Consider the following 25,894-nt stretch of genomic DNA (forward strand, 5'->3'; position numbering starts at 1 on the left):
AAAAACAACGACTGAACTACAGGTGTAATTGTACTGAAATCAGTCAACGTTAAACGTCCATAGAACCAAAAATACAAACAACAACGACTGAACTACAGGTGTAACTGTACTGAAATCAGTCAATGTTAAACGTCCATAGAACCAAAAATACAAATGTGTTAGCAGTGTTAGCAAAGTCCAGCCAAGTCTGTTTAATTAATGATTGATGTTGTCAAGTCAGTAGACATTGTTCATCATTGTTATTGACAAATAACTAAACGGCAAATATTGAGGTTATAAAATAAATACAAAATATTTTTTAAAAAGTGTTTTGGTGGTGGAGTTTTGCATGAGAGAGGACGGAGCTACAAGAGGCTCACGTGAGTCCGTTTGGCTGTGAGTGGCATTTAGAAAGACCTCAGGCTCAGCAAACTGCAACAAACAACCAGTTTCAGACCTTTCTCTCTCTCTCTCTGTCTGTCTCGCTTTAAATACACACTGTTTAGGAGCCAAAATAAGTGATGTAAACCATTTTCTCACAGCTCGGAGAGCACAACATCAACAGCTCACACGTAACAATCGCTTATTTGCAACGATGAAGCTGCGATACCTCGGGACACAAATCTAATCGTACCCACTACTTTGACAAACCCCGTCCCCTCTGAACCGTCAGGCAGTTTCAGCAATAACAGTATCCCTTATCCAGAGGTGAGCTGGGGCGTGTGAGCAGCAGAGGCCACACTGTGGGAAATAAGACAGTTTCTCACAAAAGCCAGGCTCCGACTGCTCGGCATTACCGCTGGAGAAAAGCAAAAACATTTGATGTGGATAAACATTAGTGCAAAAGTATCACTTTAAAGAGATAAATAATTGAAACACTGTTAAAATTGGAGATTCTGCATCAATATGATCAAAGGTTTTTGAAAGGAAAAGTATGCATTAAGTATTCAATCTCACTTTACAAATACACCCACCTCCTGTTCAAGGCCTGACGTGACTGCAGCTCAAGTGCTTTGACTCCACACACACACACACACACTCCAACAAAACAACTGTCACCTATCAGTATGAAAACGTTGCTAATGCATCGGCAATGTTTAGTTGCGTTTGGCAACACAGAATAAATACAATTTCATTTACATTATTCAGTCTCGCCCTGGACGAGACCAATCCGATCCTCCGTTTCTGGAACTTACGATGTCTATTTGCCACTGGTAAACATTCCCACCCACACACGTCAGGATCATTTTTTTCAAAAATAAAAGGGACAGAAAGAACAGAAGCCGACATTCATAATGGCTAAAACAAAACCATGTACTGTAGTTCTCGTGGCTCATTAAAATAGTTGAGGGGATTATGTTTATATAGTATGGTTTATTTTTGGTGAATTCCTGCACACTGCACCTTTTAATTAAGCCTTTTTATACTGACACTCTCAGCACTCTCCTGAACTGTCACACTTGTTATTCTGTAGCTTGTATACAGGTCGTGACAGCATTGTTTAGGCTGACTCACTTTGGGCCGAATGTCTTCTCCTCCTTCCACCCACCCTGTTACTCAAGACTAGACAGGAAATTCTTGAGGGGAAAAATGGAGACCAAGCTTATTGCGTGGAGGGAGGGTAAAAAATGACAAATTTACAAACAGACAAGTCTCCTGCAGAGACAGCAACGGTCCTGACTGAAACCTGGTGTGGTACAGGCAACATTTAAACATCTGTCAACTTTCTGATTCACACAAAGCGCCCGACAGACGGGACTGGCCGCCACTCACGCCGCCGTTGACTTGAAACAGGCGCCGACAACGTGTCTCTGTCGGACGAGTGAAACAGCGGTGTCATTTTGTCCCGGTGGCTGTGATGAACGTTACTTTAGCTGTGGTGAACAGCGGCGGAGGGAAGGTAAGCTAACAGCAGCTAGTTAGCTTTGGTTACGATTAGCTATTAGCCTTAGCCAGCTAGCTGTTGTGGGGTACGTATGTATGTGTGTGTTTTGAGCGATTCCAGGCGGGCGCTAATGTGTCACGGGTGAAGTAGTAGGTAGCTCAGCGGCTAGCCCCGCGAACACCATCCGGTTGCCCGTTTGTGTGCGTTCATTTGTGCTTCTGACAGACAGAGAACACCGAAGCAGCGTGCAGTGACTCGGAGCTTCATTCACTCCACGAACACCACCACCACCAGACCAGTCACGGAGATCCTCCAGCAGCCAATTTGCCCGGAGCTCCAGTGAGAGGCAGCGGTCTAGCAGCAGTATGATATCGAGGACTTACCATTCTCTTCACCGTTCAGACTCAGGAAGAGCTGCGTCGTGGCTTTTATCCATCTATCGGCGGTGCTCTCTGTAAGCCGTGGAAGAAGGAAAGCCCGATGGATGTAAGAGAGATCCGCTTCGGCTGCAGCTTCTACGGAAGGTTGCTTTTTCATAATTGTGCGTCTCCAGACTGACGCGGTGTGACGAGCCGGCTGACTCAGCCAGCGGTGGGGCATCACGTGGCCGAGGCGGAGCCAGCGGCCACATGTGCTCTGTGTTTGACCTGGTCTGTAGAACCATTCACTTCTGCCGTTAAAGATGCGTCACAGTGAGGGCAGAGAGAGAGAGAGGGCTCTATTAAAAACATTTGCTTAGGTTCCATTAAATGTTAAAATTATTTTTTATTGTTATTATTATTTGACACTCCTGGTTTCGAGGAACACAGGGATTATTCAACATTTTATTCACCATATTTTTCCCCCAGGCTAGCTTGAAAAGAAACACAAAAGTTTATTAAGTAGACCTTATTATTTTATTAAAAGACAATGAAAGCATGATATAAACACGTTACAGATAGATCCCAAAACAGTTGTCAAAAGTTTTTCATTTGCCAGTAATTCAAACCCGTGACCGTCACCCTTTCCACGATGACCCAAACAGTTAGGCTAAATTATAAAGTGCTTTCTTATTTTGTAGTTTGCAATCATCAAGGCAAAGTCTTTACAAAATGAGGCAAACAGATGTTTAAATCACAAAACAAAAACAAAAAACCCAACATTAATCTTCTTCTTTCACAGCAATCACAATTACCTACTGTCTCTAGAATGTTTTGATCAAGAACCACCTTGGTTCCCTCACACTGAAATAGTAATAAAAATATGTACGTTTAAAAAAAGTATACAACATTTCAGCCCAACACCTCAGGTCAGCATCGCTCTCCTTCTAGGACGCTGTCAGGTCTTCCCTCTAAAAGAAAAGAAAAAAAAAACTCATTAAATTTTGGTAGTCAGAAAATATCAGAGTTGGTGTGATGCAAAATAAATATAAAATAGTGACTGAGTCAACAAATTACAAAAAGAAAAACCCATAGATAACACACTCCATGCCACAACAATGAGCAAGCAAACCATGCAGTGGACAACATAAAGATGTTGGTAACTGCACAGGGGATGAAAGTCAGAGTTAACATTTCTAATTTTAAATTTAAAAAAAGTATAATGGTTGATGAAAAAGAATCACAAAATAATAAACTGCAAACTAAACAAATGATTGGGTTAATATGTCAGGACTCCGTCAAATGTCTACCTCGGGAGTATACTTTAAATGAACTAGCGACATCAAGTGGTCAGCTGATACAATAACAGTGAAGTTCTCTGTATTTTATCTCTGACCCTGGGAATCGCAGTTAAATATTAGAAAAGAGAGCGAGAGAGAAGGTTTAACAAAAATGTTGATAAAGATGAGAAGGCGCTGCAGAAACGCTGTCAAATGGCTGGAGAGAAGCACAGGAAAGAAGCAGGGCTCGAGGGAAGCACACCTGACAACAGCGGTTCCCTGGATGAGTCCAAGACCTGGTGAAGATGAAGTGAGATCAGAAGTGTATATTTTTCTGCTGACTGTCTGTATTCACACGTATTGTACTGCGGTGGTCTTTAAAGACGGCAACATTCGTGCTAACCTGCTGTAACGTCACAAAAATGTGTCTCATTATTCAGTTAGTTTTCAAGACAACTCTGTTATTATATGGAACATTTTATACCTAAATGTGTAAGAGGAGGTAAGAACAAGTTAGGAGCAAGATGGCAGCTTATCATGTCAGGCAGTGATGCGACACTGAAAAGCAGTGGGGACAGTGAAGAAGGGAAGAAAAAAAAAAAACAGCAATTGTGAAAAAGAATTGGACATGCCTTCAAAGAATATTTCCAAATGGTTTAGACTCAGAATATTCATCTTACTACAAAATGTTATAAAGACAAACGGCCATCATTGCAACTAAATTAGGCACGTCCCAATGGCGTCCTTCAAAAAAAAAAAAAAATCAATTTGCATTCAGAACAAACCTGACATTTAAAACCAAACACAGTTAAAATCACTGAAGCTTTGTAACTTGTTCTATCTTATTTTTTTTTATTCTAAAAGAACATTTGAAAGGGACTTGATTTAATTCCTTGAACAAGACAAAGAATCAGGTTATGACCTGGTGTGAAAGATATCCCCCAGGATTCTACAAAGAAGGAATTCTCTGATGGAAACAATAAAGAAATTGATTAATATATGGATTTTATTTTTATTTGACCAAACTCTTGTCCATGGCTTTAAAAAATAAACCATGGATAAGTATATCCTCTCAGGATTTTTTTGTCTGCATTGACAAAATTATGTTTTATATCTATTATTAAAAAAATCATTACAAGAAACTTACTTTGTAAAAAAAGGCATATTCTTTCAATTCAAAGAAAACATAAGAAAAATGTTTATCTACCCTGTGTAGGAATACTCTGAAGTAAGTTTATAATGTGCTATTTTTATTATTACTACTTTTATTGCTTTACTAATGTCTATTGCTTCTGAATGCTGTCAACAGTAAATGATGTCATCTGTGAACACCACGACAGCAGGGTGTTAATACTCTTACTAAGGTTCTGCTCCAAGGCCTGCAGTCCTGTTTCAAACAGGTTCCTCCTGGTTTACTTGAATGAACAGAGAGAAGTTAAACATGTTAATTATGAGATCAACCCACGTCACTGAGACTCTAAGGCTCACAGTTGACCAACGCCGATATGCATGTACACACCAATAATGTCAAGTGTGGACACGATTCTCCGTTGTACAACAACACCGTGTTGATTTGACAGTACTTTGACAAAGACGTTGTGAAGAAGTGAATGTTTGAAACACAAAGGAAGCATCCGTGTCACCTTACACCTCACCGCCGTCTCCTCATCCTGTGCAGCAGCAACAACTCTGATGTCTCTCACCTCATATGGGGTTCCTGTCCAGAACTGTTTCAACTCTCCACGGCACTTAGCCAACACGGTTGATGTTATCAGAGTGAAGGGCACCAGGTACAACAGAGCCGGCTGACCCATCCCTGACAGGAGCATGACGATGAACGTCAGGATCATTCCCATCAGATAAGCTGCAAACGGAAGAGAGACAGAACAAACGTGCATTTAAAACAACTGTTTAAAAAGATAAATTCAATATATTTAAGGCAGGAATCTTTAAAGACTTTCTAATATATGTACTGTGTTGTACAAAACTATTTTATATGCAGGTTAATATTAGGACTGGGCAGAAATACTTACATAAGATACCCAATAATGTCACCTTCCATCCACTTATCATTAGTCCGATACACATTAACACACACCACGTGTGCTTAAGATACCAAAGTGGACCTTTAAACTTCAGGTGAGAAGTTGAATTATGATCATATAATTACTCCAATAATCCACAGCTCCCTGAGATTAATCTGGTTAAAAATCTTTTCTTCTAGTTTATATGTTTTTATTTTAAAGCGTACATGGTCCAGCAAAGAAGGTTTTTGTGACAATCACAAGAAACCTGACTGACCAGCATTCAAAATGCAGCTCTGTCTGTAGTGTGCCTGAAAAACAGGTCTTAGCTGGGGTGGAGCCGAGTGTGAAAAGGTCTGTAAATGTCTGTCGCTGATAGGACTGTTTAGATGTCTGATACCTGTGCAGCAGCTGATGAGGTAGATCTTCCTGCTGCTGTTGATCCAAACATCAAACCTGCTGCAGTAAGCTACAAGAAGACCTGCAAACAGAGACAACGACCCCATCAACAGCTGTCTTACAGCACCACCATCACAGAGACCTGATGATCAAATCACTGGACACATCCTTGGCATAAAGAACAGCTGCAATTGTTATTATTATTGTGTAGGAGGAAGATGTTTTCCTGCTTCCTTATTTTAAAGCCACAGTAGATGAATATCCATAAATACATTAGCTTCAAACTCGTTTGTTTATACCAACTGCAGCAACATACTACGGATGGTTGTTATAGACATAATGACAGTGTTAAGATGTGAATTTCTTCAGACAGGCTGCACTGACGGCCCAGGTGAGAAATGCACGTTGCGTCACGGCACAAGTCTAACCTGGAACAATGATGTCTCCATAACCCAGGATCGAGAACTGCATCGCACAAAGGTTTTGGGCCCAGGCCGAGAGCCGGGGGACACGCATCACAACTGGCAGCTGGGAAACACAACAGACGCTGGGTGTGAGTGACACACACACACTGATCTGATCTCCTTATGTGACTGTATCTGGCTCCACAACCCAATGATTAATCACATTTTCAAAGCGAGAAAATATCCATGAGAAGTGTGTAAAGAGCAGAAAGTACAAGTCTAACTTGTTGAAAAAAAATTCAAGCCAAACATTTCCTAATAAGAGTACTTTAAATATACATAAATATATAAAGTACAAAGATATATACATGTGTATAATATATATACACAGACATATATGTATAAATACTGTATATATATGTACATATATAAGTTTACACATAGACACTTTCAAATATTCAACCACATTCTTGATTTGGACCCCATTATTCAGGCCAGGTACAGACACAGGCTTCTCTTAACAGAAAAGGTGAATCGAACCCTCGACCCCTGTAAGTGGACAGGTAATAAGTCAGGCCTTACTTTCTCAGAGGGAGGTTGGGGTTCGGCAGGGATCTCCACCATGTTACCTTGTGTCTAAGACAAAATACCCCAAACCCCAGCATAGAGTTAGTCATTTAGTCTATCAGTTCCCTCAGGTCATCAATAATCAACGGTGGCAGTAAAAAGATCAGACACTTTAATTCCACTTATTCTACCAGGAATTCTTCCCATTTTATGAATGTTATTTAATGCCCATAAAATCTAAAACAACACATTTTTTTTACATCTAACCTCACTTATAAATTTGTTTCTACATCTGTAACATTTAATTTGAGAATGTATTAATATTTCTCTGCTCCAGCTTACTCCCACCATCATCTCTCCGTTTTTCTCAGTCCTTTGACGCCTCTGCCATTTTTTTCTCCCCAGCGTAGCAAAAGTGTCGCTCTGAGTGTGATCTAATTTGGTTTCCTAAGATTATTGTAAAACACTGTCTTCTAATTATCTCAATATCTTATTCCATTCCTCCTTTGTCCCCATTTCAGGGAGTTCTTAGGAGGACAGTTTTAATTTCAAAGTAAAAACTGTAAACACCATTGTTCTGGCTGAAAGCACAGGGTAAAGGTAATAATTTAGAACAATCACAAATAAAAAAATAAAGAAAATGTACCCTTTCCCCAGATGCATCAGGACCGAGTGCAACCTGAACCATGATGCTGACGCCATTCTGTTGACAAAGAGGAAAATTTCCAACTTTAAAAAAAATATAAATGTCTTCAACCGTTTCTTCTAATGAATATTAAAAGCATTTGAAACAAAAAAGTTACTTACTTACTTATTCACTTAGCATTAACTAACTAGAGTGTGATGCTAACTACTGTTTTTCTAGTGAAATTTGAGCATGGGGAAAAACGTGTTTGTCAAACAAACACTGAGCCCCAGGGAGGACACACATACCTTTGTGAAGAAAGGAGTAATGAAAACGAAGAAGACGTCATAGACAAGCAGAAGGGTGAGCAGGATCACACAGATCTGTAAGTAGTAGAATAAAGTCACACCAAAAACAAAAAACTCACCACAAAAAAAAGATACTTATGGCAAAACATGGCTACCTTGAAATTGGACAAAGAAATCGTTTTCATGAAATTAAGGCAGAAGGCAACGCCGAGAAGGTCCTGCAGGATCCAGATCCACCTGTAAAGACATGGAACTCCTTAAACTGTGCACGAGACACGGATACGAGATAAGTCACATTTATAAACAAGCCCACGGGAATCGAAGCCTCAATTCATAACATTTGGTAAAAATAAATCCATAGTTTTAGTGTAGATAAGAACTAAACTTTTGGTTGTGAGTTTTTGTAGAGCACCAACAATACCTGTCTTCATTTCTGTAGACACCCCACACCACAGAGATGCTGATGCAGATAGCAGCCAATATGAGAGACCTCAAAGACAAATTCCAACTTCGTATCGTAAAGCTAGAACAAAAAAAAAAAAAAAACAAATCAAAAAAAAAAAAAAAAAAAAAAAAAACAGCCACAAACAATTAACTATTTCTGTTTCTACTGTTTGGTGTCAGAGGTTTCAGAGAAGGAAAGTCAGTCATACTTTACAGTTCCACAGCCAAGTTTATCCAGCACTGCATCGAAACAGCTGAATAACGCAGATGCAGAAGCCATGCAGAAGATGGCAATGATGACATAAACTGTAGAGATAAAAACAAAAGAAGAAAAACCAAACATGATAAAGCACCACCCCTTCAAACACTCTAGCACTGTTGTACTGTTGTTGTCCCCACTCACCAAGGACACTGTAAAAGAAGTACATGAGCACCAGCATCCCACACATCATGGCCACAAAGATGACCACTTTCAGAGGAGAGTAGAGAAACAGATCTCCACCGTCTCCCTTGTTCTCTCCACTTCCTGCACCACTGCCACCACTTTGCAACCGCTCTCTGTCAGATAGAAAATTAATGGCATTTCGGTATAATTTTCCCACCAAAGGTTGGACGTTTCTAACACAGTACATAAACCACACCTTTCACAGGCTCCACTCCAGCAGCCGCCCAAAGAAACGGTGACAATGGCGATCAGTAGAATGACAAAGATGCTTGGATCAATCTTTGACACTGGTGGAGCGTACATCTGCACCAGCATCTCTTCACCAAAAATCTGAGGATACCAGATGCATCAAATGAACATTTGTAACTGGGATTTCGCAAATCTCTACTGAACATATAAACACGTGAGTGATTATCTGACCTGCTGCGCCTCCATGATGTCCCTGTACCTCATAAGAGCCAGGGGGATGTGGACCTTTGCATACTCTGAGGCATTGGCGCTGGGAGTTATCTGACAAAACAAAGCAGGAGAGAAAACGTATGCTGGATGTTTATAAATACATTTATGCAAAACTGTAGAAATGGTCGTTGTTAGAAACTCTGTTAGGATATACCTTTGGTTTCAGCCACATGACATTTAGATGTCAAACTCAAGTTAGCTAAAAGAGTAATGAAAAACTCACAGTTAAAGTTTAACTTGGTTGTGTAAGTAACTAATTGCTGTTGACAGAAGCACGCCTAACTATTTAAATATACAGCCGTATACGCAAAACTACGCTTCCATTATGTCACAAGAAATGGTATCTTAAAGCAAGACCAAAAGAACAAAACAACATGTGTGGCTGTGACTCCACTGTCTCCACGACATCTATATTTGTTATAGAAACTGCCTGGTGTAAATCACTGGTTTGTCACTTCCTGGATCACTTCTGTATTTGTAACAGTCATGTTCCACTCGAACAAAGTCAGTCATTAGAGAAGGTGGAAGAGACAAACTGTTAGATTTATGTTAACAACAACATTGAACTCTGACTCAGACGACAACCACACTTTTCCGTGGGATGAACCAAGTCATAAAACTTTTTTTTAAACAAAATCAATTATATTGTAAATGATTAAAACTAAGAGGTTTAAAATTTGTTTTTCTTCTTATGAACCATTAAGAAACCACAGTTTCATGTTCATCTTCCTACCAGTGATGTGTTGCTGGCAATCAGCAAACTGGTGGCTCCGAGTATCTGGGCAACAATGGCTTTTTGACTGAAATTACACTCTCCTCTCATCACAACTACAGCTTTGCCCTTGAACAAATCTGGTTGGAACCCAGAGCCGTCACACAGCCGAGTGGAGATCATGTTCACCAGTGGGTACTGTGGCTGGAACAGAGAACAACATTTGACAAGGGTTAACTTTTAATTCAATATTTGTTTTATCAAGATGTGACATAGTGTTGGACAAATACAATAAAGTAGAGGGAAAGAATTAAAAAAAAAAAGAAAAAAGAAATGTTTCAGAAGGTTTGCTACTGATTCACAGCCGTAGAATCCAACAGTAAGAGAAACTCACAGCAGAGCGAGGGTTTTCTTCCAGTGGGGTCCAGGAGTGATTGTGGACGATGCAGTATTCCTGGTTTCTATCTTCATTTGAAATACGAAGAATTGCTTCTTGGCATTTTATCTAATGGAAATGGAAAAAGAAAAAAAAAGTTTGCACTACTTGAAATGGATACATAAAATTACACCAACTGGGCACTAAATATTACTCACCACCAGAATATGACAACTGAGTTATTAAACCCCCCAAAAAAACAAAACAAAACAAAAAACCACCCAATTCAAATCAGTTAGTCAGGAACATTATACCCAACCACAGATCTCTTTTACCCACTATGGTTTTCCAGAGCAGTTTTCTGTTTGGTTTCTGTTCTACTTTCCTTTTCTTTTTTTACTTAATACACTGTATCTTGTGCTTTTAAAAAAAGAAATGTTAATTCAACAAACACATTGGGTTTTTTTCAACTAATGAAATAATATTTTCGGAGATTCCTCAATTTGTAGGTTGACTAAACTTGTTAACACGCACATATGCTTCACATCCCCTCCGACCAACACTAACTAACTAACTAACTAACTAACTAACTAACTAACTAACCATGGAGTAAATCTGCACATTCCTCTTGCACTATAACACACTTTTTTAATATAGTTAATATAAGTTAATAATAAATTCAGGGTCTGCACATTCCTCTTGCACTATAACACACTTTTATTACCAAATGTCTGACTGTGTGTTTTCTTTTATCTTCTATATTACTTTATTACTTCTCATTTTTACAACAAACGTCGGCATACATTTCCATTTCTGAAACAAAGAACACAACTTTAGTATGAACTAAAAAATGGGATGTAACAAACTGGTCGACCTCGGTCTATACCAACAGTTCGAGTGAAGCACGCAAGTTAATATAATTAATAAAGGAGTTAAAGTTTTAGACCAAAAGGTCGGTTCGTTCATCATCAGCCTTTGATTTACTGTAAATTCATAATGTGTACAAACTATTCTGATAAGAGACATTTTCATATCACGTTAAATCCTTGGTATATTTTAACAGTTACAGTAAAATCACAATTTTATTTACATGTCATGTTAGAATGTAACGATCTGAAAATTTTTTTAGCGAAGGCCAACACATGACTTAGCATTAGCACGGTGGTTGTGCTACTCCTTAGTTTCCTCATTAGTCCCAGGTTAACGCGACACTTCCTGGAGATAAATCACCACTTATTAACTACGTTAACCGTAAATCTGGTGGCACATTTTCGACGTTAACTCAGCGGAAAACCTTGTTCACACACATGCGCACAGACAGACGCCTCGGTCGTTGTTCTCCAACTCTTACCTGAGTTATGAAAAGAATGAGCGACAAAGTGATAATTCTCAGTGATGACTCCATTATGTTCATATTCGCCCCAGACCAACATACGGTCCAATAACACGGAGATACTCGAGATTGTGTCTCGCGAAGCTACTTTTTCTTTCGCCAAGTTTCTCTCCTGTACATGTCAGTTGTTTAGCCGCGCACTTCCGGGATGGTTCCTCGTGACGAACTGATTTAGCGTCACGTCATACGTGCATTTATAATCGCGACGAGTGTTTTTTTTTTTTTTTTTAACAGACGCTGTAAATGTCATATAAATGTTGAAAATAATATGTCAAATGTGTCAAAATGGAAAAATCTGTTGACCGGAAATCGTTATATATTATAATATAATATAATATAAAAGCGGTGAAATATATAAACCATCATAAATCCACTGAACAACCCGTTTAAATAGAGTTTTGTATGTTTTACTGTTGAATATCATAGAACATTAATACAACTACGACAGTCTGTGCTCTTTTCTCACAGGATTGGAGGAGGATCAGCAAATACCACATGTAAACACTGGATAAATCAATTATTATTACTAAAAAAAGTAGAAAGTTGTAGAAAACTGTGCCAAATACCTGTGGGAATTCCTACTGTGGTGACACTTGTTGCAGAGACCAACTGAAACTAATCTGTTCACTCTGTATTTGTCAACCCTGTGTCTCTGGGCTCACATCCAGGTTGAACAGCAGCGAACACACACACAGAGCTGTGGTGTTTTTGGTTAAAAATAAAATTTATATATAAAAGTTTCTTCATTGCGTCCTTCTTCAGGATATTTGGGACGTAATTCTTTGAGCTTTAATGCGGGATAAGAATGAACACCTAATGGAAACCATGTATTGTTAAGTCGGACAAAAAACAATTATAGAAGCCAAATGAATCCTGCTTTTATCATAAAATATTTTAGTCAGACTAAGAAACATCAGTACCATAGATAACCACGCACTGACATGACACTAATATGAGGAGCTTTCTTATCAAATCCAAACAGTTCATAAAATGATTTGTGGTATTTGCAGGAACCACTCTATTTTTATCTTTACGCGTTTCCTTAAGTATCCTGCAGGCGGCACTGTTGTGCAATCAATGACCATTTTGTAAACAGAACGTTCGGTGGTTGGTTAGCAACAGTAATCTAATATACTGTAGCGTTTTATGTTACCTTAAAACGAAGGATGTGGAGTGGCTTGAACAAAAAAACACGTTCAAATATGTTTTAAAAAAATACTGAAAACCGACTAAATATACACAAAATACACTCAAAATATACTATCATATAATAATTTAATCTGTCTGAATGATTGGTTGAAAAGATATAAAAAAAGCTTTTTAAATTAAATAAAAAATAATACATTTTTAGCTAATCTTTTTCTCTGCTATGGCCAATCCCACAGAGCAAAAATATAAAAGATTTACTAGAGAAACTAGAGAAAATAAATTAACTTCAAGTATAACTGTGAGTGAAACGTTGGTTTTACATATTACACCTGTCCCTGTTATTCCCAGCTCCCCTTCACCCTGAGAAGTATTACGTAGTAGAAGGTGAGTTCTATACAATCTAATCTAATCTAATCTAATCTAATCTAATCTAATCTCAGCTGTACAACTGAATGATAAACTGTACAAAACCACACTCAACATGACATCTAGATCTAGATCTTAGATCTTAGATGAACTGTACAAAACGATCTAGATCTTAGATCTAGATCTTAGATCTATCTAGATCTACCACATCCAGATAGACTGAGCCTGAACTGATGGATCTGGATTGTGCAGTGACATCATTTTCTCTGAATCAGGGAGACCAGGTCGACATTAACACCATGATTTGGGTCATTGTGTTCCTCTACTTCCCGGGGCCTAACCGGAACAACGCATACAAACGTGTGTGTGTGTGTGTGTGTGTGTGTGTGTGTAAACCAAAACCAAGGAAATCGGTCCATTAAAAAAATCAAAACAGATCCAGTAACATGTCATAAGGGCTGTGGATGAAAAAGGACATAATGTTCATTGACTTTACTCCAAAATAAAACAGACTGAACGTTGATGATTTACCTCATAATTATTGCTCTATAACTTTTCCTCCAGTATGTAAAGTATTGACCACTATTTTTATTGCTTCGTTAAAAATCAAAGCTTTTCCTCTAAATGGATCCTTCATTTTTAGGAAGGATATGAGGAGCTGAAACCAGTCCCAGTTCCCAGAGAGCGTATCCTTGGACTGTGTGAGAAGCTTCTGTTAAAGTCGATAATAAAGAAACCACTCCACAGTATCAGGGCAGTGACGGAGGAAAATGAACACCTTTGCTGATTGGTGGACAGTAGTCAAAGCTGCTACACAGTAACGGCCAGGTTTTGGAGTATTTGAGTATTTCAATAAAGATAAAGTATCAGTGCATACCTTACCCTTCACTGATGAGGCGGCGGTCGATCAGCAGGTCTTCACACTTCACCTTGTCACTCAAGATTGAGAGAATTGTTCAAAAACTGAAATCAGAAACAAATCTAGAGACTATAACTTTAACTTTTAGACTTTGACTAAAAGTCACTGGGTGTAAGTTCAACTGGCCCTCCACTGATCCACAGCCTCGCCCTTCATACGACTACAAACCGACCGTAAACTTTAAACCATGAGAGCATGAAAAGAATCACGTGTGAAAGCTGCCTCTCATGTTGGGTGAAAAGCCTGATATTTATGTTGTTACAGTGCACCTCTGATGTCGTCGTCACATATTTATGTTGTTACAGTGCACCTCTGATGTCGTCGTCACATATTTATGTTGTTACAGTGCACCTCTGATGTCGTCGTCACATATTTGATTTAATTTAAAATAATATTGTTGTTGATGTCCGTACACTGGGTTCAACCCAACCCTGTAAATCTGATCACAAACACCAGGAGGTTTAAGGACGTATTCAGTGGATATACTGTACTGTATGTCTGACTGTGACTCACCACACACACACACACACACACACACAAACTATTACTTAAAAACATTTTTCAAAGCTGAGACATAGTGTTGTGTTACTGCAGTAATAAAGAACTCTGTGTTATTATCCAATGATTTGACAGATGATCATAAACATATGAGCCTGAGGTTGAACCAACAAACACAGAAATATATATACTGTATATACACAAAATACACAAAATATGGAAGAAATACAAAAAGCTTGTTGAAAACAACATAAAGAAATGAATATGTGCACACAAATAGAATCCTCTTTGAGTGACTGCAGTGTAGCATATAGAAAACTCAGCTTGACATTGACAAGTTATTATAATCAACAATGTAATAGTGTGGGATAATTAACCCTGCTGAGTCCTAGCTCTGCTCCCACCACGTTGGCAGATCTTCACCAACCAACGCTTTCACGACCGCGAGGTTCCGTAATCACTGTGGCGTGATTGTGTTTTTCATGTTTCTCTGTAAAGTGAGAAGGATCAGGCAGAGGTATGTGAGGCTGAAGGCTGAAAGAATGCTTTAATGAATCCCTGTCACCTCCTCTCCTCTGACTGTGACCCATGATGAACCTGAAACAACACATTTCCATGGAAACTCAGCACAGAATCATCGTTATACTCCCCCAAAACAAAGTAAAGATTGTTCTTTTTAACGAGGAACGCTGCCGTCGGAATGGACGTCGAAAATATATGTGCTGTTTTCTTTTTCACATCTTGGTGAGACACACAGGAGCTGAAAAACTGAAATTAGTCAGAGAATTCAAAACGAAAGACGTTCAGAGAAGGAGGGAAATCAGAGATAAAACTGGTCATTTTACTTTGACTTCATGAATCTTTTCGTTTCCTTTATATTTTCAGTTATTTTTCTTTTTTTTCTTCTTTCATATATTTTCTTCATTTGTTTTAATACTTGTCTTTTTCCTTTTCAATGTTGCTTTTTCATTTCTTATTTTTCTTCCTTTCCTCTTCTCCCTCCTCTCCTCTCGAACACACCCACTGGGTTTCCTTAGTACGATGTGACTGTGATGATGATGGTGTAGATGAGGAGACACGTGTGCAGTGGACACAGTGGACGAGTAGACGAGCTCAGAGGTGGACACATGGAGAGGACTGTCTGACCACAGGTTCATCTTCTCTCTTCTTCACTCCTGATCTGACGGCGTCTCATCGCACACAGAAGTGAGTGAATGTAAATGTGTTCATCTGTTGCTGCTGTTGACACTTTAGTCACTTGATGTCACCAGTGTAGAACAGTTAGAGTAGGCAATGAGTGTAACCTCTAATTATTATGATTCTAATGATAGCTGTGGTTATTATTGTTATTATTATTATTATTATTATTATTATTGTTATTGTTATTGTTATTGTTATTGTTATTGTTATTGTCAGTTGTTCTGTATCATTTTTCAGGGTGTTTTTATTTTGTTTTAAGTTCATGATAAATTGATCAAATGCTGTGAATTTAAGTAATTTTTGATGAAGCCATCTGTCAACACATTTAATGAAGATAATAATCTTATAAAATACTACTACGGTTATCAACCAGAGTATACTAGGATACTAGTACACTATACTACAGTGAGCTGTACTGATAAACCTGACAGATGAGTCCACTTCCTGTTGGCGTCTTCTTACAGAGATTAGAACAGATGCTGTTGAACATTATGCTTCACTTGCATCCAAGTGTAAAATAAATTAACAACCAAACGGACACACACATCAGATAATATCTCCATGACCACTTCACGGCCTCTGACTCATCCACATCCAGCAGCAGAATCATTTCCAGTGGTTTTCACTCCAGTTAACTCGTCTTCCTGTGTCAACCGTTGACTCCACAGTGACCGTGTATCACCTGACAACCGACCACCAACTGAACTACAGCTGCAACGGCTCCTCTCCGCCCTCCAACTGGACAGTAGGGGGCGACACCGTGCAGCTGCCCACCTTCACCACAGCAGCCAAAGTCAGAGTGGTCATTACCTCCATCCTGTGCCTCACGTCTGCCTCCTGCAACATGGCCGTGTTGTGGGCGGCGCACATCGACGGGAAACGCAAATCCCACGTCAGAGTGCTGATAATCAACCTGACGGTGGCCGACCTTCTCGTGACCTTCGTCGTGATGCCCGTGGATGCGATCTGGAACATCACGGTTCAGTGGCTGGCTGGAGACTTAGCCTGCAGGCTGCTGATGTTTCTGAAGCTGCAGGCCATGTACTCCTGTGCATTTGTCACCGTGGTCATCAGCCTGGACAGACAGTCGGCTATCCTCAACCCTCTGGCTATCAACGAGGCCAAGAGGAGGAACAGGGTCATGCTGTCTGTGGCCTGGGCCATGAGTTTTGTGCTCTCAGTCCCTCAGGTAAAAAACCTTCACCCTGATAACAACACGGGGTCAGAACTGACCACATCAAACCACGTTACTAGACAATAGGCTGTGTGAAAAAAAGTTCTGAGCGTCAAAACTTACTGCATAAGACAAGACGACGGACGCAGCTGTGAGGAACTGTAGACTGATTCATATGTGGAAGACAAAGATTTTACAAATAAATAACAGTTAAATGTAAGCATTCTTTAGCTACAAAAAGATTGACCTTTAATTTTTTTATATATGCTTTAAAGTGTAATAAAATACATGAAAACCATGAAAGATGCCTCTAAAACTCTGCTCCTACAACACGTTCCAGGATGTGTGGCTCCAGACGCCTCTGGTCATCACCATGGTAACAGCTTTACAACACGTTCCAGGATGTGTGTCTCCAGACCCCTCTGGTCATCACCATGGTAACAGCTTCTTGGTAAAGCTGACATTTGTCTGATTGCCCTTTGGCTCCTTTTAATATTTTTAACATATGTCACTGGAGACGGAGTGAAAAAAAAAACTTCAGGCTCTGATGAAGCAGAGAGTGAGAGTTCATTCTGATGTTCATCATAGAAAAAGGAAACAGATCCAGACAGAGGGCAGTGTTACAGACGTTACTGAATTACACTCACAGTCATACCAACAAAAACTGTTTTAATGATTGGTTTCCAAACCTGGTTCTTCTCCAACCGCAGCTCTTTCTTTTCCACGTGGTCACCATCATTCATCCAGAAGACTTCACTCAGTGCACCACACATGGAAGCTTCGTCCTTCACTGGCATGAAACGGCCTACAACATGTTCACCTTCAGCTGCCTGTTCCTGCTGCCGCTGGTCATCATGATCACCTGTTACACCAGGATCTTCTGTGAAATCACCAAAAGACTGAAAACAGACAAGTGTAAGTTTGACCCCTGGGTCACCGACTCAAACGTGTGTCAGCTCAGAGCTGCAGATGATTTGTCTGTTGTTCTCCTGTCCCTCCGACAGTGCCCTCCAGTGAAGTGCATCTGCGACGTTCTAAGAACAACATCCCCAGAGCTCGCATGAGAACGTTCAAGATGAGTATGGTGATCGTGGTGTCTTTCATCGTCTGCTGGACCCCCTACTACCTGCTGGGTCTGTGGCACTGGTTCTTTCCTGACGACCTGGAGGGTAAGGTCTCCCACTCTCTGACCCACATCATGTTCATCTTTGGTCTGGTCAACGCCTGTCTGGACCCAATCATCTACGGCCTGTTCACCATCGACTTCCGGAAGGGACTGCGCAGGTATTATCGTAACGCCCCCAAAACAACTGCCCCGGAAACCAACACTGTCACCACTGGATCGTTCACGTTAGCTTCAAACTTCATACCGCTGAAGAGAGAAGCGAACTGCCGTGAGAACGGCACCAGAGACGGGACGACGTCAGCGGACAGCCTCTTATTTTCAAACAACAACACGGAAACAGATCTGAACCAGTGCCGCTCCATGAGCTGAGGAGAACGTCTCGCCGTAGAGTCCTGAAGAAAATGACATGATGTTCACCATTACTCTGACAATCTCCACCAGGGAGGTGCAACCTGTGGCTCCAGAGCCCAGCTGTAGCTCCTCAGTCTAAGTGTAAGACCAGCTGTGGGGTTTGTGGATGTGAAATAGTCAGTAGACCACACACACACACACACACACACACACACACACACACACACACACACTGGACTGTGGGACGAGGCTTCTTACAAATGTGAATCTTCAACTTTCTTGCTAACAGCTAAACAACATCAAAGTCAGGAGTGTATGTTTTACTTGAGGTAACTGTTGGTGATTGGATGAGGCCTACGAAGTATTGATTACTGCTGTCTGTCTGTAGAGATTTGACATTTTGTGTCTTTCTTTAAGGATAAATAACAACGACTCTGCCGTCATCTGATTGGTCCAGATCTGTTTGCAGCTCCTGGTTAAATTGTATCTAATGGTAAAATTATAAATATGGCTCCTTTGGTGTTTAAGGTTTGTTCCCTGATAATGTGCACACAGAAATGTGGTTTTGATTTGTTGTTTATATTCCTCCAACAGAAACATTCATTTACATCATTGACTTTTACAAAAAAAAAAAAATCTGAATTAAGACTGAAAAAACCTCAGGAAATGTTTACAGAGATTATTAATCAGATTTGACTGTAAATACAGCAGCAGGACTTTTCTATATTTTTTTATTTTTAGGATTTTAATTAATTCAGTGTCATCCTTTGATGTGTGAGATCCTTTGTTCTTATTGATATAAAAAAACCTCCTCATTCATTGTAATTATTTCTGTCCTGTTGGTTTGACTCCATCTACTGTCAGGCGACCAGGCACAACACTGAGCCAAATCAGACGTGAACCTTCACTGCTGCTGTGGCCACTGTTGACGCAGAGAGAGAGAGAGAAGTCAGAGGTGACGTTTATGTTCTCTGTAAATGTGTAACTCGTTGTTTTTCTTGGATTAAAGATAATCAATAGAATCAGTTTCTCTTTTCCGTCGATTTAGACTCAAACCCCCGACACTTAAAGGACAATTTCAACCCAAACCCAGCGTGACGAGACCGACAGCAGCACTTGTTAATGTGCAAAGTTGTGCTGCATAGAAATGCTGTGATTTGTGTGCAGCTCTGTTACACACACACACACACACACACACACACACACATGCCTGTGTCACATCGACGTGAGTTCCTGAGGGTTGGACGGCTCCGGTCATCAGTGATGATGAGTCATGAGTGTGGAATGAAAAAAAAAACCATATTCACCGTGAGTCTGTGATGGATTCATGTGTGACAGAGATCAGACTCATCAGGGACTAAAACAATGAACATTTAATACTTTCTCAAGAATTAATAGTGATCGCAGCTTCTGTTTTTGTCCAAAAACAAACCCCAAGGATCATAAGGATAAATTTGTTATAATATAATATAATTAAAACCTGAAAAACTGTTGTTTTCAAATAATTTCACCTTGTTTGTCTGTGCAGCAGCCTGTTTCTGCCACACGGCTGAAAAAACGTCACAGACTCTGAAGTCAGAATGACACATATACAATCTCATAATAGTAGTACTAGATAGTACTTCCTGAAGTAGTACTTCTCACGTCAGAGAACTTCCTACGAGACGTAAATCGAGGAAACACACGATGGAGCTTCAGAACAAACCACAACGACACAGAACTGTTGTTTCAGGTGGAACTCCTTCCTGTTTAACTTTGTTTATTTTTGATGGACCACGTGTGACAGACGCCACAGCACGGTGTGTTCCCATGAGCTGTGGTGCTACAGAGCGCCCTCTGCTGCACGTCTCAGCAGCTCCTCCCACGTCTGTCTGATGTCTTTGTTTCTCTGCTCCACACCCAGAGCTCTTCATATGGAAACACAGGAGAACCAGACACAGGGTACGGTTTTAACACGACAACAAAGACAACCAAACACCAAACACCAACAACAACAACAACACAAACACAGACCTTTGCTGGAGGTAGAGGTTACATTGTTCTTGTAGTGTGGCAAAGCTGAATGGATTTTCTGGCAGAGAGTTTGGAGGAGTGATGAGATAAGGCTTGAAGAGTTCACTCTCTTTAAAATTGTAGACAAGAAGGTGACCTATGACCTCCTCCTCTGAAGTTACCCGGGATCGGAAGGTCTGGTCACCTGGATCGGACGAAGGAAAACCTTTGATGAGTCAAGAGTAAAAAGAACATAATACCACGAATCCCTAAGAAAAAGAGTTGATTATCAGAAGAATGCAACTAAATATCCATGAAAATATAATATGAGACGAAAACTCGTCAAACCCATCGTTTCTGCTGGTCCTGATCAAGAGGAAACGTCCATTGTTTCTGCTGGTCCTGATCAAGAGGAAAAATGCTACAAAAACATCTATATTAAAATTCATCCAAAAGTCACCCAGAAGAATGTATTGTATTGTTTTCACCACAAACTGTAGTCAGTGAAAAAGTCATGCACTTTAGGAATACTACTACAGGTTTTTCTGTGTACTTTTTGAGTACCTCGTATGTACAGACAAGGCTCTTTCATGTTGAGAGCATAAACTGGGTTCCAGGGAGTCGCGATGACACGAGGCCTCGGAGGGTCGAAGTAACACAGCGTGGTTTTCTTCATCACATCCTGGAGGAGAACCGTTCCATTTTTCTGTACGACAAGTAACTGGAATTGAAGCAGAGGAGAAATCAGACGACGGGATCACGTGAGACGACGGGATCACGTGAGACGACGGGATGACGTGAGACGACAGGATGACGTGAGACGATGGGATGACGGGAGACGACGGATGACGTGAGACGATGGGATCACGTGAGACGACGGGATCACGTGAGGTGTCGTTAGGTGAAAAACGTCTGGTTCTCCTACCGTGCTCTGAAGAAATGGAACGGGCTGAACGAGCGTGGGGAAGTCCTCAGCGTCCTCTGGACTGGAGCGGGAGGAGAAACAGCGTGTGTTGACTCTTCTAATTATGATTCTGAATCAGATAGGACTGTGTGTGATCGACTCTGGTCACCTCTCGATGGCCTGGCTGATGGAAGGCTCCGCCCCTCGTCCCGTGGTGACCATGTGCATCAACCCGCTTGTACACAACACCAAAATATGGACCTCATCTGTAGGCGCTGGACACTGAGGGATGTAATCCATGAACCTCATCCTCAGGAAGGGGCTGTCCACAGTTGTCATAGAAACCACTGAGAGTGGAGAGCCTGAGAAAAAGAAAAGGAAGAAGAGAAACTGAGACGACAACGAAGATCCTCCAGAACTGGTCCAAAGGTTCTGTGGGCTCTGAGCCAACAAACTTTGAATTAAATCTTCATCTGTAATCACATCAAGGCCACAGAAAAAGATCTCTGTGTCTTTGATCAATTCCTGCTCGTGTTCAACTAAACAGGCCGGAGTTTCACACTGAGAATGTTTTTGTGTTTAAAGTGAAACTCCCAAAAAAAGAGTTCTGTTTTTGGAGAGTTCTCCTTTTCACGTACAGATGATAAAACCTGCTGAAATAACCCGTTGTATTGTATTGAAACGAACCCTCAGGAAATTGTAGCTTAATTAGTCATGTTTTAGACAAAAGGACCAAACTGGGAACAATACTGAGAGGGAACCATAATTACTTTAATTACATCCATTTAATTTGATTACTTAATGCAGCCTTCTGGTATTTAAATGTTCTCATTTTCTTGTCATAGTTGTGTTTCTTAGCGTAGGCGGAAGAATTAAAGGAGAAGTCTGACAAATTCCTCTGTGTTATTTATGGCCTTTTCTTCTTCACTACATTATCTGTTTTAAAGTGGGCGACTGGACTGTCCTCCAGTGAGATGGAGACGTCTTCATCTCACTGGACTGTCCTCCAGTGAGATGGAGACGTCTTCATCTCACTGGACTGTCCTCCAGTGAGATGAAGATGTCTTCATGAGGACGTCTTCATCTCACTGGAGGACAGTCCAGTCCAGATGGAGACGTCTTCATGAGGACGTCTTCATCTCACTGGAGGACAGTCCAGTGAGATGAAGACGTCTTCATCTCACTGGACTGTCCTCCAGTGAGATGGAGACGTCTTCATCGTCCAGATGATATTATTCTGATGACTGAGAATATCCACAGATATAATGTTGCTGCTTTTCTTGCCTCTGTGCTGGTGTAGTCCTTCAGGTGTACAGCTACAGCCACAGCGGTTGTTCTATCGTTTTACTCACCAGTTTTTCTGTCCCACACACACACTAGAGAATTAACGAGTCCTAGAACGACGTAACGGGTGCATCTGCTGACGGTGGAGCAGAGAATTTCATTTGCGTTTGGCCACAGAATGTCAGGCTCGTCGTCTGGTGAAGAAATGTCTCAACATCATTCATTCATCGCTGCAGATCTGAGATCACGTCATGGTTCACATAAAGTATTTACTGTCCTGACACAGGGTGAGGTTTTACCTGGTTTGTTCTTCGTGGACTTTTGCAGGTAATAATGTAGGAGGTTACGACTTCCTGTCCACCACAAACAGACGGCGACAGGACATTCTGCAGAAAAAACAGCAAAAAAAATAAATAAATAAAATGAAACACCAAAACCCTCTCAACTTAACAGGTCAAAGGTTAACTAAAGGTCACCTCATCTACACACCTGGTTGAGCGTACGCCTTACTGGCCCCAGGAAAATGACCACAAGGAAGAAGGAAGTGATGTGTGCCACGTCTGAAATTAAAGCCCCGTCAGGAAACGAAACATTTCAGTGTAAACGATGAGGTCGGTGTGAGATGTTCTGTGTTTGTACCTGGTGACTTCACATGCAGGATTAATCGGTTCCATGTCCATTTTCAGGTTCTGTGCGCCGGCGTCTTCATCCACTGACAAACAGAACGTCAGGAAGTTGACCACGCCCACATCACGGGAACTTTCTGTCGTTGAACCTGAACACGGTTGAAAACGTGATCAAACCCCAACACGACACGGTGTGTTTTTATTTCGTTTCCACGCTCTGACCGTTACGGCACCTCTGGTTCTGGACCGTTTCTTCGGGGGCTTGATTCTAGTTGGAGCCGATGTTGGAGACCACTTCTGTCCACCTTCATCTTCTCCTGATTCCTGATTCCTGATTTCTGGATCTCGAAACTGAGACACAGCAGTGGAATTATAATAAAGACACAGATGAACCAGCTACTGCAGGATCCTGGTCACCGGTCGGTCAGTGTCGGTGAACCATTTAACCCTTTGATGGATGGACTACAACAGTGACACTGAGCACGACTTTGTTCTTGTGTCTGTGTTGATTTTTACATTTACACGTTAACAGTTAAACTAAGACTAGTGATAATAACATGACGGTAGTCACCGGCGTTGCCCCTGGTGACAGATTCTCCAACTGATTGGTCCAGGCCTCAGTGGGCAGTCTGTAGACCTCCAGCCACACGTCAGCGTTGCCTAAAAACAGACACAAAATGTCACGTGACTCTACGTGCTTCAGCGTAGGCTCAGGTGACGCGACGCTTCCACCTACAGCCGATTATCGTAGCGGCGTAGTTTCCTGACGGAGACAGTTCAAAGGTCAGGCAGACTTTCCTCCTGTTGACGTCGTCCTGATGAAGGAAATACTTTTTAATAAGTTTGAGCTTTTTTTTTCTGATGCAATGTAAAGAAGATGAAAAAATACTGATGGTATTTAAACATTACTAAGACAGAAACAAAGTACTCACGGCACTATTACTAAAGTTAAGACAGAAACAAAGTACTCACGGCACTGTTGATGACGTTGAGCAGGTAAATGTTTTCACTGTAATATGCAAAGATCCTGGCAACACCTGCAGACAAGATCGTTGGTTGGTTCTGAAGGAAATAAACTCAGCCAATAAGAGAGAGCGATCCGTTTGGTCAGACTGATACCGACCCATGTAATCAATGGTGCCGATCAGATAAGCCTCTGGAGACATGCTGACCATCTGAACAGCGATGATCTCCTGTCGGTCCTTCAGCCATTCCGCGGCCCAGACCAGCCCACAGACACACCACACAGACAGGCCGCGGGGGTGGCCCAGACTCAGGTACTTCCCGTCTTCAGAGCAGGCGATGCTGTTGGTGGAGTCTGGAAGCTGAAAGACCAGACCCTCGTCACCTGACCTCAGCTGACCTCACCTGACCTCTCACCTTCACCTGTACGACCTGTGCCTCACTGAGACCCTACCTCTTTTGTGGCGGACAGCTCCAGAACTTTGACTCCGATTTTATAACGATCTGCCATCTCTGAGCCCACGCCACCTGTTGGTTCAAAAAGGCACAGCGGTTCGTTCTTTTCTTCTCAGGGGAACTCATACACACACATGTCCGTGTGCAGTGACTCTTTTATGTTTACACTTCCCTCACCTTTAAGGTCATTCCATTTAATTCTGCTGTGACTTTAGAGTTTACCTTCTCCATCTACTGAGTTCAGAAATGGAGGATTTTCTTCTTTATCCTTTTGTCCTTTCATCTTTAAGGGCATTTATTTCATTGATTTATTTTTACTGTCTAGTGAGGAAACATCAGGAATGGACAGTCTGTCCAAAAACGACTCAATCGTGAGAAGTAAAAATAAGACTAAACTGAGGCGTTCGTGTTCGCTGTCACGCTAGGATTTTACTTTGCATCATAATACATGGAAATCAAGCAGCTCAAATAGGGAAAGTTTTTTTGTTTGTTTTTGCATAATGACTAACACACGTTACAACTGGACTAATGCTATTTCAGCAGCACAGTTCACATTAGTCTGTGGTCCTGACAAATAAACAGAGTAAACAACACAAACACCAGATGGTCACAGATGTAAACAACAACAACAGAGTTGAACAGTGTTAACGGTCTCACCTTTGTTCAGAGAAAAAGTCTGATCGCAGCCGCAGCGTCACGGCAGCTTCGGCAGCGTCACGTGGTCGCCATGACGACCCTGGCCAAACGGAAGCTCTGTTGCTGAGCTACAGTTGATTCAGGTCCTTAAAAGTAACATTTCAACAAAGAAATTAAAATAATTAAAAATTCCATCCACCATTCATGTTTAAAACCAGCCAAACAATAAATACAGTCATGTTATGAACTCAAGTTTTAATTGTAAAATATCTATTTAACAGACTGAAGGAAGCTGTGGTCGAGTTTAATCGACGTGTTTCTCAGTTCCGGTGGGTTTTGTCATTTTCTGACATCGATATAAAAAAACACAGCATTTTTCTCTTTAATTGTAAAATATCTATTTAACAGACTGAAGGAAGCTGTGGTCGAGTTTAATCGACGAGTTTCTCAGTTCCGGTCGTTTTGATCATTTACTGACATCGATATAAAAAAAACACAGCATTTTTTTCAAAAAGCGGATTTATATTGTTTTAGTCTATTGGTCTATGTTAAAACACGTTGATGACGTGGACAAACCAACACGTTGATGAC

The 25,894-nt window shown here is 40.9% G+C and overlaps 3 protein-coding genes across 7 annotated transcripts; 1 reads left to right on the top strand and 2 right to left on the bottom strand.

Moving 5' to 3' along the window:
* Positions 1-2,737: 2,737 nt before the first annotated feature.
* sppl2a (signal peptide peptidase like 2A) lies at positions 2,738-11,835 on the bottom strand. 3 transcript variants are annotated; one of them, XM_008310903.3, is made up of 17 exons: positions 11,618-11,835; positions 10,285-10,395; positions 9,912-10,094; positions 9,140-9,229; positions 8,916-9,049; positions 8,678-8,832; positions 8,484-8,580; positions 8,252-8,353; positions 7,986-8,067; positions 7,831-7,905; positions 7,544-7,600; positions 6,913-6,966; positions 6,355-6,454; positions 5,928-6,008; positions 5,207-5,367; positions 3,766-3,799; positions 2,738-3,194 (listed from the first exon to the last, which is right to left on the bottom strand). In XM_008310903.3, exons 1-17 carry the CDS (start codon positions 11,678-11,680, stop codon positions 3,154-3,156), a joined length of 1,620 nt encoding a protein of 539 aa, XP_008309125.2. In that variant the 5' UTR covers positions 11,681-11,835; the 3' UTR covers positions 2,738-3,153. The 3 variants fall into 3 exon arrangements, with proteins under 3 accessions (XP_008309125.2, XP_016888010.2, XP_024911179.1); XM_017032521.2 differs by lacking the exon at positions 6,913-6,966; XM_025055411.1 differs by lacking the exon at positions 3,766-3,799 and having other exon boundaries at positions 11,618-11,834.
* Positions 11,836-15,644: 3,809 nt separating this feature from the next.
* Positions 15,645-18,665, top strand: LOC103379388 (gonadotropin-releasing hormone II receptor-like). Its single transcript, XM_008310924.3, has 4 exons — positions 15,645-15,797; positions 16,460-16,980; positions 17,676-17,880; positions 17,970-18,665. Coding segments are annotated over exons 1-4 (1,218 nt in total). The 5' UTR covers positions 15,645-15,796; the 3' UTR covers positions 18,461-18,665.
* A 1,351-nt stretch (positions 18,666-20,016) lies between these two features.
* On the bottom strand, positions 20,017-25,426 carry wdr93 (WD repeat domain 93). Of its 3 annotated transcripts, none has more exons than XM_017032351.2 (16): positions 25,325-25,426; positions 24,666-24,739; positions 24,372-24,573; positions 24,221-24,285; positions 23,985-24,063; positions 23,820-23,908; positions 23,482-23,599; positions 23,262-23,397; positions 23,112-23,182; positions 22,922-23,008; positions 22,691-22,816; positions 21,508-21,700; positions 21,360-21,420; positions 20,999-21,155; positions 20,456-20,639; positions 20,018-20,349 (listed from the first exon to the last, which is right to left on the bottom strand). In XM_017032351.2, exons 2-16 carry the CDS (start codon positions 24,720-24,722, stop codon positions 20,265-20,267), a joined length of 1,710 nt encoding a protein of 569 aa, XP_016887840.1. In that variant the 5' UTR covers positions 24,723-24,739; positions 25,325-25,426; the 3' UTR covers positions 20,018-20,264. The 3 variants fall into 3 exon arrangements, with proteins under 3 accessions (XP_016887839.1, XP_016887840.1, XP_008309129.1); XM_008310907.3 differs by lacking the exon at positions 25,325-25,426 and adding an exon at positions 24,845-24,906; XM_017032350.2 differs by lacking the exon at positions 25,325-25,426 and having other exon boundaries at positions 20,017-20,349; positions 24,666-25,281.
* Positions 25,427-25,894: the final 468 nt, after the last annotated feature.

The sequence above is a fragment of the Cynoglossus semilaevis genome, chromosome 5, assembly GCF_000523025.1.
Source record: "Cynoglossus semilaevis isolate Cse_v1.0 chromosome 5, Cse_v1.0, whole genome shotgun sequence".
NCBI classification, from domain to species: domain Eukaryota; kingdom Metazoa; phylum Chordata; class Actinopteri; order Pleuronectiformes; family Cynoglossidae; genus Cynoglossus; species Cynoglossus semilaevis.

Coding starts and splice junctions, on each gene's coding strand:
- sppl2a (XM_008310903.3), bottom strand. CDS start 11,680: ATGAACATAATGGAGTCATCACTGAGAATTATCACTTTGTCGCTCATT. Junction 9,230..9,911: donor TTGCCAGCAACACATCACTG/GTAGGAAGATGA, acceptor TTGTTTTGTCAG/ATAACTCCCAGCGCCAATGC. Junction 7,601..7,830: donor TTACTCCTTTCTTCACAAAG/GTATGTGTGTCC, acceptor CTTTGTCAACAG/AATGGCGTCAGCATCATGGT.
- wdr93 (XM_017032350.2), bottom strand. CDS start 24,722: ATGGCAGATCGTTATAAAATCGGAGTCAAAGTTCTGGAGCTGTCCGCC. Junction 23,183..23,261: donor CCTGCATGTGAAGTCACCAG/GTACAAACACAG, acceptor CTTTAATTTCAG/ACGTGGCACACATCACTTCC. Junction 23,009..23,111: donor TAAGGCGTACGCTCAACCAG/GTGTGTAGATGA, acceptor TTTTTTCTGCAG/AATGTCCTGTCGCCGTCTGT.
- LOC103379388 (XM_008310924.3), top strand. Junction 16,981..17,675: donor TTGTGCTCTCAGTCCCTCAG/GTAAAAAACCTT, acceptor CTCCAACCGCAG/CTCTTTCTTTTCCACGTGGT. Junction 17,881..17,969: donor AAGACTGAAAACAGACAAGT/GTAAGTTTGACC, acceptor TCCCTCCGACAG/TGCCCTCCAGTGAAGTGCAT.